Here is a 13,388-nt window from a genome sequence, read left to right as displayed (position 1 = left end):
CAACGCCATCGCAACGTGGAAGGTAATCATTGCCGGCGTCCCAAAGTGCACACTATCCATCTTAAATTCCATGTGATATTAGTAATTTTCAATACTATTTAGGGAAGATAGGGTGGATAGTATGCACATTGGGATGCAGGGATTGTGTGATTATGAGGCGCCGGGCTAGACAAGTGAAGCGAATGCGAAGAGAGAGAGAGAATGTGTCCGAGAGAGAGAGAGAGAGAGAGAAGTGCGCGAGAGATATGTATACTCGTATGTGATAAAGTTACAGCGAATTATTGTTGCCAGGGTCGCTGTTTTTCTGCACAATTGGGCTGTTTTGAAAATACAGTCGTGGGAAAAAATGTTGGTCCAATTCTTCTTCATAATGCATTTTATCATAATACTTCATGTAAGGTCTCAAGTAAATGTTTTGTTGTATTTATTTAGAAATACTTTTGATAATAGTTGGGTAAATGTGTACTGGGATTGAAGCGATGTGGCTTGGTAAATGTTTTATTGCCAGTATAAAGGCTCATAATGGCTGAATTAAAACAAAAGAATAATAAGGATTATGTCTCATACCTAGCGGAAATTTGAAAGGTTCTGTTTTCTTAAACTAGTTTGTCATGCATTCCTTTATTTCAACACATTTGCAGGTAAATCCTAGTATTTTAAATTTGCAATTAATCACAGTCCAGGACTGTGATTAAAGTGATTACATTTTTTGATTGACAGCACTAATATATATATATATATATACACATTACACACATATATTATGTAAACAATGACTTTTGGATGCAATTGATCGTGATTAATCATTTGACAGCACTAGTATACAGTATATTATATATTTTGGCAGTTTGTAAATTAGACAATCTTGTTTTCCATCACGCCACCTTTAAATAATCACACATGTGATTGGTGTCATAGTAATGCCTGATATTATTTTTCTTTTAACTTATATATTACATTTGGTCCGATGCTCCTGTCTCATTTGTTTAAGACAAACACACACGTTACAATTTATGAAGAGAGAAGCGGCAAAAGACTGCATCCATTTATTAATTTACCTCATTTTACCTGCCACATTCTTCCAGAAGAAAACCAATTCCTCACCTCTCTATCTGCAGAGACATTTTGTAAGAGAAAATCTATGGGAGACATTATGTGTAGCGGGGAAATGTGCCAGCTGTCGTAAGTTTGCCATCAGTTTGTGTAAAGGTTAATATCACATCTGCTGTGCAGTCCAGCTTGAGGATTCATTCTGCCTTCCCCGGCTCTGCTGCGGGACTCAGCAGCCATCTTCTGTGTGAAAGCAGCCTTCCTGGAGTCTAGGCTTGACAGCAAACAATCTGTTTGAGTCTGAGAGGGTGAAGAGGTCACCCAGCCCCAGTGCACTGCTTAATGTGGGCCTGCAGCCATGGCCCTCCAAATGGAGGAGAGAGGGAGAGAAAGAGCAACACTGCTACATGTTTGGTTTATCATATCTATAGTTCTCAAGCAACTGATTTATGTCGCCAAGGGAACTTGGTTCTTGCTTTATAAAAACAACATGTGCCTTTTTCGTGGGAATCAGTTTTCTACCAGATAGGTGTGTTATAAATGTTTTAAGCTAAAAAAAAAAAAAAAAAAAAAATCTAAGCTGTGGTGTTCTAATCAAAAGAGGTTTCATTTCTGTGGTGCAGTTTCATTTTATTTAACTAACTTAATGTAGGTTGTTTAACTCTGGTCCAGTTTATCTGATCCTTGATATGGACTGATGTTAAAATGAAATTCAGGCATTTTATTGCGTATACTACAGCAGCCCGCAGCAAGAGTGTGAGTGGAGTGTATTGATCTAAATATTTCATTTCTTTCATGTCACCTTAATCTTGTACAAAGAACGCTTGTGGTTTGGGGGGAAAAAGCTCCTTTTCAAATTAAATGTGGTGAATAAGTAAACAGGGGAAAATATGCCTCTGTGCACTCTGCTCCAACCAATTTCAACTTTATTGACACACCTATTTGTCAGATTTCTGCACAAACACCTTGAAGTGCTGTCGATGCATAAATATATTGATGTGATCCTGCTTTGATTCAGCTGAACACATGTTGCTCTGTGGATATACACTAGCATGCTGAAATATTCAAATGCTATCTGTCTGTCTCTCTGTCTGTCTGTCTGTCTGTCTCTCTGTCTGTCTGTCTGTCTGTCTGTCTATCTGTCTGTCTGTCTGTCTGTCTCTCTGTCTGGCTGTCTGTCTGTCTCTCTGCCTTTCTGTCTGTCTTTCTATTGTTCTGTTATTTCATAATTCTGCCATTGTATATATCGTTCTTTCTACCTACCCATCATTCTGTAGTTTTACATATCTAATCATTGTCCTGTCAGTCATTCTCCCTATCTATCACTAACATGCTATTTTGTCATTTTTTCTTCTTGTGTGAATGAATTAGCTGAATAAATATTTAAGTATCTGATTGATGTACATGAATAGTTTATTCAAAGTTGTGGTTTTCTTAAATGTTTAATCATTAAAATTACTATATTACCTGCAATTTCATGACTCATTTCTAAATCTTTTCTCTGCAGCTTCGTGACACCAAGTCAACAGACCAGAATACAACTCTTCTGCACTTTCTGGCCGAGAAATGTGAAGAAAAGTATCCTGAGGTCCTGAAGTTCCCTGATGAGCTTGAGCATGTTGAAAGTGCCAGCAAGGGTAAGAATATATATATTTTTGTTTAATTTATTTAATTTGATTTTATCAAATGGCAGTATGTTTATATGAACATGGATGCTTGCTTTTATAGGATTTCTTAAATGGAGCACAATATAATTGTTGTAAATAATTATTCTGGTTATTTGTCTGATTACATTTGCATTTATGGCTGTAACGTAATAAAAACTTAATATTAATATGTAATTTAAAGCAAATAGTTTAATTTAGCTCAAAGGGAATAATTTATGATTTTATAGGGAATTTGAACAGAATCACTGTTTTACAGCTGATCACTGAACGAGTCGTATAACAAACTCTGCACTGGATATTAAAATCCAAAATATAGTGAAAACACTATTTAATAGCACTGTAACAAGATCGGCAGATTAAGACATTAACTTGTGAGCACAAAACACAAGATACTTCTCTTTTGAATATAAATCAGATTTTATTTATATAAACCTAAGACAAACTAATCTAACACATGAACACAAGCATTCACACGTTGCAGAAAGAGAGAAAGTAAGGAAAGGATGAGTTTAAGAGAATGGAAATGTGAAATCCCAAGTTTACAGCAATATGTTCAATTGCATAGACCCGAACAACCATCAATCACTTATTTAACCCTCGCTTTCAGTTTCTCAATGAGGCTAAAATTTATATTAAAGACACCAGTTCAGTTAGAACCTGGAGGTACTTGCTTGCATTGCCTGTGTTAAGGGGTTTCCTTTGTGTCGTAGTCGTTGCAGACAGGGGGTTCCCCGAAGTTGCTGATTGGCTGGAAGTTCAATAGTCTTTGAAGTGAGGTCATGGGCGTTGGCTGAAAATGCGGAGTTGGTCTGGTTGAAGTTTGAAGCGAGCGCAGTTGAAGCTGAACTTTGAAAAGAAACTAAAGTAAAAGAATAAAAATACAAGGAGGTAATGAGACTAGGTGGTTTTCTTCTCATTGTGGTAGCAGCTGGCACGTGGGCCAGAGCACGCTCAAAGAGCAGCATCAAAACGCGGTGGCAAAAGAGAAGAAGAGGAGAGAGAGTGACTAAGAGAGAGTTTGATGGTGTCCTGAGTTTTTAAACTCGGCTTTCAGACCGTCCCATCTGGACGTCTTGACCAATTAGATACTGTCCTTGCTTGGGGTGTTACTCTGTTCCTCCAGCCAACTAATAAATCAACATGTTATCTGTTCAGTCCGAGGTCCGAACATTACAGGCTCTTGCAAATTATACTTTTGAACATGATTTCTATAACAAGACTATGATGCATTTGACAAAGAATTGATTGGAAGACACATTTAAAGCATGATTTTTCAAACTCATACATACCAAACACGCATATGAATCCTTCAGCTATTCAATAATGATTAAAAAGACATACATAATATTTGATTAAAACATGATAGTCTAATATGTGGGTTACAAACATAATATGGGGTTCTGCATAGAAATGTCCTCTTAGGATGATTTTATGTGCATATAAAAAAGAAAGTCTTTGTGTAGTTCTATGGAGAATGAAGGCATGTTCTTTAGACAAAGGAATTTTGGTTTGGTCTGTCTTCTATGTGGGGGAGAAGTCAGTCTAAGGAAGCTCGTGAATTCAATCGCGGAACATGTGATGGCCATCTCTTTGACCATCAGTCTTGGTTATTTGCCCCAAATTTGACAGTCTCCTTCCTGAATTGGAATTATCAATAAGTGTTCTTTTGTCTCTAGGTTGTAAGCTGTTCTGTGAAAGAGGCTTGCTGGTTAGTTTGCTTGCTTCAGACTAGTTGGAGCTAGGAATCTAATTTACAACCTTGTCCTGTTTTCTTGTGGCCTCTCTGTGGAATCTCAGCTTCTCATGTTTCGATGTTCTGATCGAATATTAACTTTGTCTGATTCGGTCTGTGATATCCTACATGGCCTTAGCAGTATTGTGTAGCATATTACGTGACTAAACCTCCAGTTATATCAGGACACTAATACAGTTGCAGTGCTTGACATCATGAAAATTACTGTAAGTCATATGAGTTGATGAGGTGATTTGTTTTTTTTTGTTTTTTTTCTCCCTGTAAACTGCATACAAATAAGTGTTAGAACAGAGGGTTATCCTTGATGATAGTTGCAGCGTTTGTTTTTTTTGTTTTTTTTTTTGCAGAGAATTTCACAATGGCCGCTACAATAGCCGTACTTTAGTTAAATGTAGAGCATCCATTCAGCACAGAATGTTCTTGTTGATAGAAAATAAAGTGATTTTTATAAGGAATTCAATTCTTTCAACCTTTTCTGTCTGCTTGCTGTTAAAGCACAATGTAATATTTTAGTTAAATGACTCAATTTTCTGGCATGTTTGTGATGGCGTTATTGCTGTCAGTTTGGAAGGCTTGGTGATAATGCCATGTAATTCAGTTTAGCTGCATGTTTGTTTCAGGCAAGATAAAGATGCGCTTTATTTTTATCCAGAAGTCTATCCTTTTATTTCTTCCCACCCATAAGCTATTATCATGTTTAATCAAACAGAATTCCCTTTAAATGTGCTAAGCCTGGTTAATTGAACACCCAGCTTTGTTTTGTGAAGACATTATCACCCCTGATCTGCAGATATCAGCAGCGTCCTCTTGAAAAATATGGGGCTCTGTCAGGTGTGACCTTCAGATATTTACCCTCATATATACCTCACTCCGTCTAGCTAAATCACGCTGTTTTATAGTGTTCAACAAATCCTTTATTGGTTTTCTCCAGTGGTCTTCTTTTAAGCCTTGAGCTTTGAGGCTTTTTATGGCTTGAATTAGATGAACTAATGTTACAGAGATCAACCCAGGAGACTGGACGCAATTGGCCCCGCAGACTATAATTAGAGTTTTTGCAGAGAATGAAATAAAACTAGTTAATGGCCAAAGAGCCTTTCTTAATCCTTCTGCTATGTGTAAATCCAGCCGTTTCCAACGCCATGAATAGACAAGTTTCATTAGAATGGTGCAAAGCAGTTCTGAGGGTTGATGAAGGAACTATAATGAAGCGCAAGGGGCCCATATGCTCCACAGTATGGCTGACAGGAAAGGTTAAGAGTCCAAATGGGGAGGTAGCTTAGCAGGGATGGTGGCGTCTCACACAGCCATTCTGACATTGTGGAATGGATTCTTATTATGGCTTGCAGTGATTAAGAGCTTTAGTGCTTCCCACTATGCTGAGGGAGATTTCAGCGAATTTAAATATCTGGTTTCTTAACTCTCATTCATTTCAAACAGATTTGAAAATGAAGACCCTCAGTGAATGCAATAATCTCCCGTATTATTGTCACTCGCAATGTCTGTCTGTGTTCATCTCTGTCAGGGGAAAAAAAAAATACAGGCATGCTTATCCCGGCAGTGGCGTAATTTCTCCTGTCAATAAGCTAATTTGTCTTTAATTCCATTTGGAACTGTTTGGTTGAAGCCCATGAGCTTTATTTACTTTGTTAGTTACCTAATTGCTTATCTAATCTAATAAAAGTAATTTAGTGCTTTGTTGTGAAGGATGCGGTCACTGTTGAATAGACCAGCTGTATCTTTGTCAAGGTAGATGGCTGAATGCACAAGCTTAATTTTTTGAAGAGACACATTTCAGAGAGAATCAGTTCTTTGTGCATGGTCTTTATCTAATTTGGAATGAGTTAAGCAGTTTGTGGCTCTGATTTATTTCATTAGAGTGAATGCCACTGTAAGCCGGTGTCAGAATCTTGCAGCAAAAAAAAGCTGCGCCGCTATATATGTGTTGTTAATTACTATGAATTTTAAAGAAAGTCGCTGTTTAAAGAATGCCACTGTTTTATTAATAACTCAATTTATGATGCATTTTAAAGTGTGAATTTTAAAGTGTAAATTCTAATTTTATTTATATATAACACAATGAGTTATATATTACACACTGTGTTAACTGATTCCCGTACACTGTAAATATTAACTTTTGACCATTTCATCAAAGCTAATTATGCTTAATGGCAAACAAATGCTGAAAATGAAATTCTGTGAAAAATAAATCTTACATAGCATTTTAAATAAATTTTTAGGCCTTATCTGGCAGTCTTACATGTAATGCATACAGATGTCCCACCTGGTTAAGTGTTGAAGCAGTCATGAATGAATAATTTAGTTTTCGCTAATGATCTTTTCGAGACCTTTCTGTTCATGTCAAAGTGGTGAGAGAACATGAATTTTTTTCTACTTTTTAACATGGTAGCACAGCTCACCTTAACCCTGAGCCGCATTTAGACACCACCTCTCATGCTCTGCAATTCCTGCTACCTCTCTTTTCTTAAGTTCTTGCTTTTCTTTTTAACCCTCCTCTGTGCGGCTCAGAAGTAACCTTTGGGCTTTCTGTCTCTTTTTTTGTCTCTCACTCCATATTTCTCACAAAGAACAGTACATTTTTGTCTCTTAAGAATAATACTTCCTCCACTTTATCCCCGTCTCCCCATCAAAGTGGCTTTTTTTTAGGTGGGCAGAGTTGCACACCAGAACACGAGCAATGGTGCGCTGCAAACCCTATCTTGTCCCAGTCTGCCCGTGCCCACAGGAGCACACGGAATTACACCCTGCTGGTCTCTGCCGTTTGAGCTTTGTGTAAAGCTCACATACTCTGATCATACACCAGGATCTTCTCATGGTCCTCTCAATGTATGTAGTTCTGATAAGCTTCCCAACACATGTCCCATGTTCTTGCCTGATCTCTACGCTTGGGTAGTGTACTTTGTCCCGACACGCATGAGGGAAGACCAAATCAGGTGATTTCTTCCTGTTGCATCAAGATCTGTTCCAAAAGGTTGCACACACACATTTAATAATCACATATCCATCTACAAATGTTGGAACTGGCACTCTTTATATACTTGATTGAAAAGAGCAATCAGTTCTGCCTGAATTGCTTGAGAAAGTTATTGTCACCGTTCAGTTCCTCCTTGATTGGTGACTGCAGAATACTTTTCCCTCAGTCCCAAACCATCAAATCTCCACAAAGATACTGGAACAGAAAGAGTCCAGGAAATCAAAAGAGATAGATAGATAGATATTACAAATAATTTAATTAATTAATTTGTTGAAATGCCTAGCTATAAAGTATACAGCTATGATGACAGCTGGAAATTGATGGCAATTCAAAACATTACTGATTGGTTTATAATTGTCGGTGCATTCTAAATGACACATTCTGATGATGAATGTCACAAGTCATTATTGCCATTTCAACAAAGCCTAATTATGTTTGCCAGCTTTGTAACATTACCTTGGTGACAAGTTTAAATTGGTACAATTTGCTGCAGCAATGCTGAGTACATCAGAGAAAACCAAACATTTACCAAATGCATGATGTACAACAACACAGTGTAGAACCTTGTCAGATTATAAGAAGACACACACACACACACCTATTAACAGGACAACACATTCCGGAGGAAGTTGCTCTTTTCACTATCTGTGGCCGTAAAATTAATTAACGACCAGCACCGCTCCCAAGCATCCTGCTCTGCTCTCCTTAACGTCTCACGAGACCCCTAAAACACACGACATATGTGTGGAAAAATCTGGAATGTATTTAAAACAGGACTTCACAATTGTTTCTTATCACTTAAGCATAATTCAACCAGAAACAGGACGAAGACCTTGGTGTCTGGAAAGGCTCCAGCACTAACCCTCCCGGATATCTCCTGACCATTAACGCATAAATTCAATGATGTTATCAACCAGGAGAGACGGTTTTACAACCGACATCCGAGCTAAGGAAATCTCCATATCTTCACAAACTTTTCCTCACATTCCAAAGTAAACGCGCCTTTTCTTCTCAAAAGACTCAAATCTTGCTTAAGGATTCCAAAAAGAACAAATTATAATTGTTCCTGCTATTAAAGCAATATACTCAAAAGCAATATATACAATATACTTGCAATATATATTCAGGTTGTATTTCATGAAATTAAGCTTGCTGTGTTATTGGAATCTATGGTATTGTTGTAATCTTTTGATGTCTAATTTTTCCCGATCACTATTGTTTAGTTTCACATGCTTGGTGTGATTATTTAGAATTAAGGATCGTTTAATCTATGCCTTAACCGCGTAATAGATAAAATTGATATATGTACTTTGGGTATGCAAAATACTTGGTGTTTGATTTCGAATGAAAGCTAGTTGTGTCAGCAATAATTTGGTGTAGATGGAAATTGACCTTTCTCATCATAATGTATGATTAAAACACTTATAGGAATCTGCTAGGATATGCTCTTTATTTTATTAAATAATGCAATAACGGATTTATGCACGGAAAACTGAGCCGGGCGGGGCTCCGCCCTACAGAGACACTTGTGATCGGATCAAACAGCAAAAGGGTGGACTGAAGTCTGCCCGTTAAAAGACAGAGACCCAACTTTGGTGAGTGCTCTCTTTGCTTGCTCGCGCGCTGTTTGAAACTTCGGTTCCTGCTCTGATCGCACTGTTAAGCGCTTCCAGCCATTAACATCTGGCCGAGCATTGAACAACTATCAAGACCTAGTAAAACTTCTAAAGAAACTTTAACATCTGAAGCCGTAAGAACTGAAACAGACTTCCTAAGAGCGTCATCACGTCACAGAGAAACCAACCAATTGCAAGAGGGCATCCTTAGTGACATCATGCAACAGCGATTTCAGTAGCCAATCCGCACCCGGGGTTCCCTCAACCAGGAAAGGGACGGAAACTCAACTTAAAGCAAGTACTATCAAACAAATCTTCTTAATTCTGCTGGAAACTGTTTGAAGTAATTTAAGAGCAGAGACAAGTTTTCTGTTTGAAATTGCCTCAGGGCAAAGTTTTCAGTAACTAGCAAAAGAGTGCTGGTTTAAGCTTTCTTCAAGTTCATTGCCTGCAATGTGTGTGTTTGTGTGTTACGCATTATGTTTTGTGTTATGCTAGCTTAGTAGTGTTGTAGAGTAGCAAATAAACTTTGGTTTATTAAGAAATCTTTGTCTGGTGCTGTGTGATTTCCAAGTCTTAAACTATTTGCCAAAGATCACGTTACCTATGCTCAAAATTTACCTAATCAATTCTGTGTTATTACTGTGGCCACGGGGAATAAAACTGAATTGTTAAGAGATAACGTACTGATTTTAATGCTTGCTGGACAAGTCGTTAATGAGGTATCGTTAAGGTATAAATTGGACGTTTTGATTAATATCGATTAATCATGTAAATATCAATATTGAATCTTGAGAATAGATTCCCTAAAAGCTCAATTAAAATAAGGGCTAATCTTTTACACAGCACTGGCAAAGTAGGGCATGTAACAGTTCTGTCAACTGGCTGTGGGCCAGCGGATCATCCTTATTGTTGAGCTCTTTTGATCTGACCTCAGCTTTGATCACATTATACAATACTTCCGCTTTTGCCCAAAGTTAACTGTCCTGTATTCCATCATTGTTATGCTAATTCCAAATACTGTCTTGACAAATTTAAATTGAAACTGCAACTGTTTGCTGATCAATCTTAATTGCATCGTCCTGTGTATCCTTCAAGCTGAGTCACAATTTGGCATTAGCTTGAATCTGTTGATGTGATTCAGAAGGATGTTTGTCTTACATGCTCCCAATATCCGTCTGGTTTTATTTATTTTCTCCCCCTGCTGTCTTGTGCAGTTTCTTACTGTATGCAATCTATCCATTGCTCAAGGGTGTTGTAGAATGCAATTTTGATGTCAATTTTGATTTGACCTGACATTATCTTCCAAGATAATCATGATGACAATTCTTCATCTGTTCTGGCAGCACAGAGCCACGTAAGGGGTTTTGTTTATATTATGTTAAATATTTTATACACCTCAGCAACATAATCTTGGTTTTCACTTTAAAAAAAAATGTTTGGATAGGAGATATGTGCTAGCAATCCCATGTTGACTAGCCACTGCTTCCTGACACACATGATTGCATCCCGTAATACCTCTGTGCCAGCCGGCCTGTAAAAAATATGTTGCCCAGGTAAAGGTCAGAAGCGGTCATGGCCTGCCTCCCCAGGCCGAGCTTCCCTCTGGGCAGAGGAGCTCTCGACTTTCCTGTCTCATCCATTACCATCCACCTCCATCAAGGGCAGTGCTAATTAGAATGTGTTTTGATCATCCTGGGAGGATAGGAAGAAATGTGCTGAGTCTCAAGGAAGGGCTGGGACATGGGGAGCAACCATGAAATCAGAGTGGCATTGTACTTTCCCCTTTACTTATTCATGGAGTTCATCCCTCCTGGGCTGCTCCGTTGCACCTCCCTGCCCACAAAAAAAACAGTGGATGGATGCTTGCAGCAGTTCTACCTGTTGTATTACATCACAAACCTGAACCTGCAGATGGTTAAAAATTGTGATAGCCAATGCCGATACCGATATATATTTTCCTTTGTTTTGAAACATCAAATCTCTCCTGTGCGGATAAATATTATAAATATTATTAAAGTTCTTTTTATGAGAGGTCATTGAAATCCTTGAATATACTAACTATAATATATATATTATAGTTAGTATATTCAAGGCAAAAAGTATTGGAACAGTAAAGACAAAATTGCTCTGTTGGCTGTGGAGTCAAGGCATTTGCAAATATGATTAAAAGATGAATATGAGACAAAACTACAGAATGTCACATTTTATTATTGGGTGATTCAACACATACATGTTTTACCAAATAAAAGGAACAGCACTTTTAGAGTTCATCCCAATCATTGATGTGAGCATAAGTAATGGGACAGTTGAACATAAGGCAGATATAAAAGATTAAAAGCTATTATTTAGTTGCATTTCCCTTGCGCACAATCACAGCAGTGAGTCTGTGACCCATAGACATCACCAGACTCTTGGTCATCCTTTGAAATGCTTTTCCCAGCCTTTAATGCAGCCAATTCCAATTGTTGCTTTTTTTGAGGAGTTTCTGCTTTTACTCTCCTCTCCAGCTGGTGAAATTCATGTTCAATCGGATTTAAATCTGGAGATTGACTTGGGCAATCTAAGACTTTCCATTTATTTTCCCTTATAAATTCCTTGACTAAACTGGCAGGGTGTTTTAGGTTATTGACCTGATGCAATATGAAGCAGTTCCCAATGAATCTGGTGGCATTTTCTTGAATATTGGTAGGCAAGATGATTTCGTACCTTCCAAATTCATTCTGCTACTGTCATCATACATTAAGTCATCAGTAAAGTTGAGAGAGCCTGTTCCAGAGACAGCCATACAGATGAGGCTGTATGCTTGGGATCATTTGCAGTTCCCTTTTTTTTCTCCACATTTTTGCTTTCCCATCACTTAGATAAAGGTTCATCTTTGTCTCATCGGTACATAAACACAGTTCCAAAACACTTCTGGCTCACCTTTGTGCTTTTTTGCAAACTCTAATCTTGCCTTTCTATTTTTGATGCTGGTCAGAGGTTTGTATCTTTCTGTGTAGTCTCTTTTATTCTATGTCAAAGTCTCCTGAGGACAGTAGATTGTCAGAGCATCACCCCAGCTTTCTGGAAGTTGTTGGTGATTGTACAGACACGTCTTTTAGGGTTCATTTTCACAGCTTTTATGATTTGTCTGTCATCAACTACTGTTGTTTTCTCAGCTGATCAGGTAGTTGTTGGCTGCTGGTGTCGCTGGTGGTTTCCAAACTCTTGATTTCTCCATGCCCTTTGTTTTTGCTATAGCTCTAATTGACTTCCTTTTTTTTCATTTAGCATCCAAGTTGCTTGCTTTTCTCTCAAAGTCAGCTCCCTCGTCTTCATCCTGGTTTGTGTGTGTCATCATCGAATGCAAGATTCAGAATGCAGACGTAATGGATATAACTGATACGACACATTCCCTGCTTTTAATTTCTGAAGAATTAATGCAACAGGACACAGCTGATCACTTAGAAAGAGCTGTGAGGCAACTGTTCCAATACTTATGCTCACATCAGATAGGGGATGAAACCCTAAAAGTGCTGAACTTCTTAGCTGGTAAAACATGTATGTGCTGAAACACCCAATAATAAAATGTGACATTCTGTAGTTTTGTCTCATATTCATCTTTTAATCATATTTGTACATGTCTTGACTCCACAGCCAACAGAGCAATTTTATCTTTACTGTTCCAATACTTTTGGAGGGCACGGTGTATATATATATATATATGTATGTGTGTGTATGTATGTGTGTGTGTGTGTGTGTATATATGTATATATATATGTATATATATATGTGTATGTATATATATATGTGTATGTATATATATATATATATATATATATATATATATATATATATATATATATATATATATATATATATATATATATTAGTGCTGTCAATCGATTAAAAAATGTAATCGTGTTAGTCCTGGACTGTGATTAATCACGATTAATCACAAATTTAAAATTCTAGGATTTACCTGTAAATTAGATTATATTCAACTTTATTGTCATTGCACATGTAAGGTACAGGGCAACGAAATGCAGTTAGCATCTAACCAGAAGTGCAATAAGCAGAGGTACAGGATATACAGTGCCTACAATGTTACATGTGTACAGAAATATACAGATAAGGCAGTACTATGGACATAATTTACAAATTTTAAATACTATCAGTATGATATACAGATGGGTGATATGAACATACTATACAGATGGATTATGCAGTAAATGTATGTACACTATGAGCAAAAACTATGAACATAATTACAAATGGATATGAATAAGCTATACATTAAGATATATAAACACTAGTGCAATGAACAT

The 13,388-nt window shown here is 37.4% G+C and overlaps 1 protein-coding gene across 4 annotated transcripts in view; it reads left to right on the top strand.

The window, feature by feature from the left end:
- LOC306853180 (protein diaphanous homolog 2-like) overlaps positions 1 to 13,388 on the top strand; it is a 446,875-nt gene that overhangs the window by 299,050 nt on the left and 134,437 nt on the right. For all 4 annotated transcript variants that reach the window (XM_079390392.1, XM_079390393.1, XM_079390391.1 and 1 more), the window contains one exon: positions 2,558 to 2,687. In XM_079390392.1, the coding sequence (XP_079246518.1) occupies positions 2,558 to 2,687 (130 nt within the window). The remainder of the gene's footprint in view (positions 1 to 2,557; positions 2,688 to 13,388) is intronic.

This window comes from Barbus barbus, assembly GCF_936440315.1.
Source record: "Barbus barbus genome assembly, chromosome: 33".
In the NCBI taxonomy this organism is placed as follows: Eukaryota; Metazoa; Chordata; class Actinopteri; order Cypriniformes; family Cyprinidae; genus Barbus; species Barbus barbus.
The sequence above is the reverse complement of the archived record's forward strand: the minus strand, read 5'-3'. Positions and strand labels throughout refer to the sequence as shown.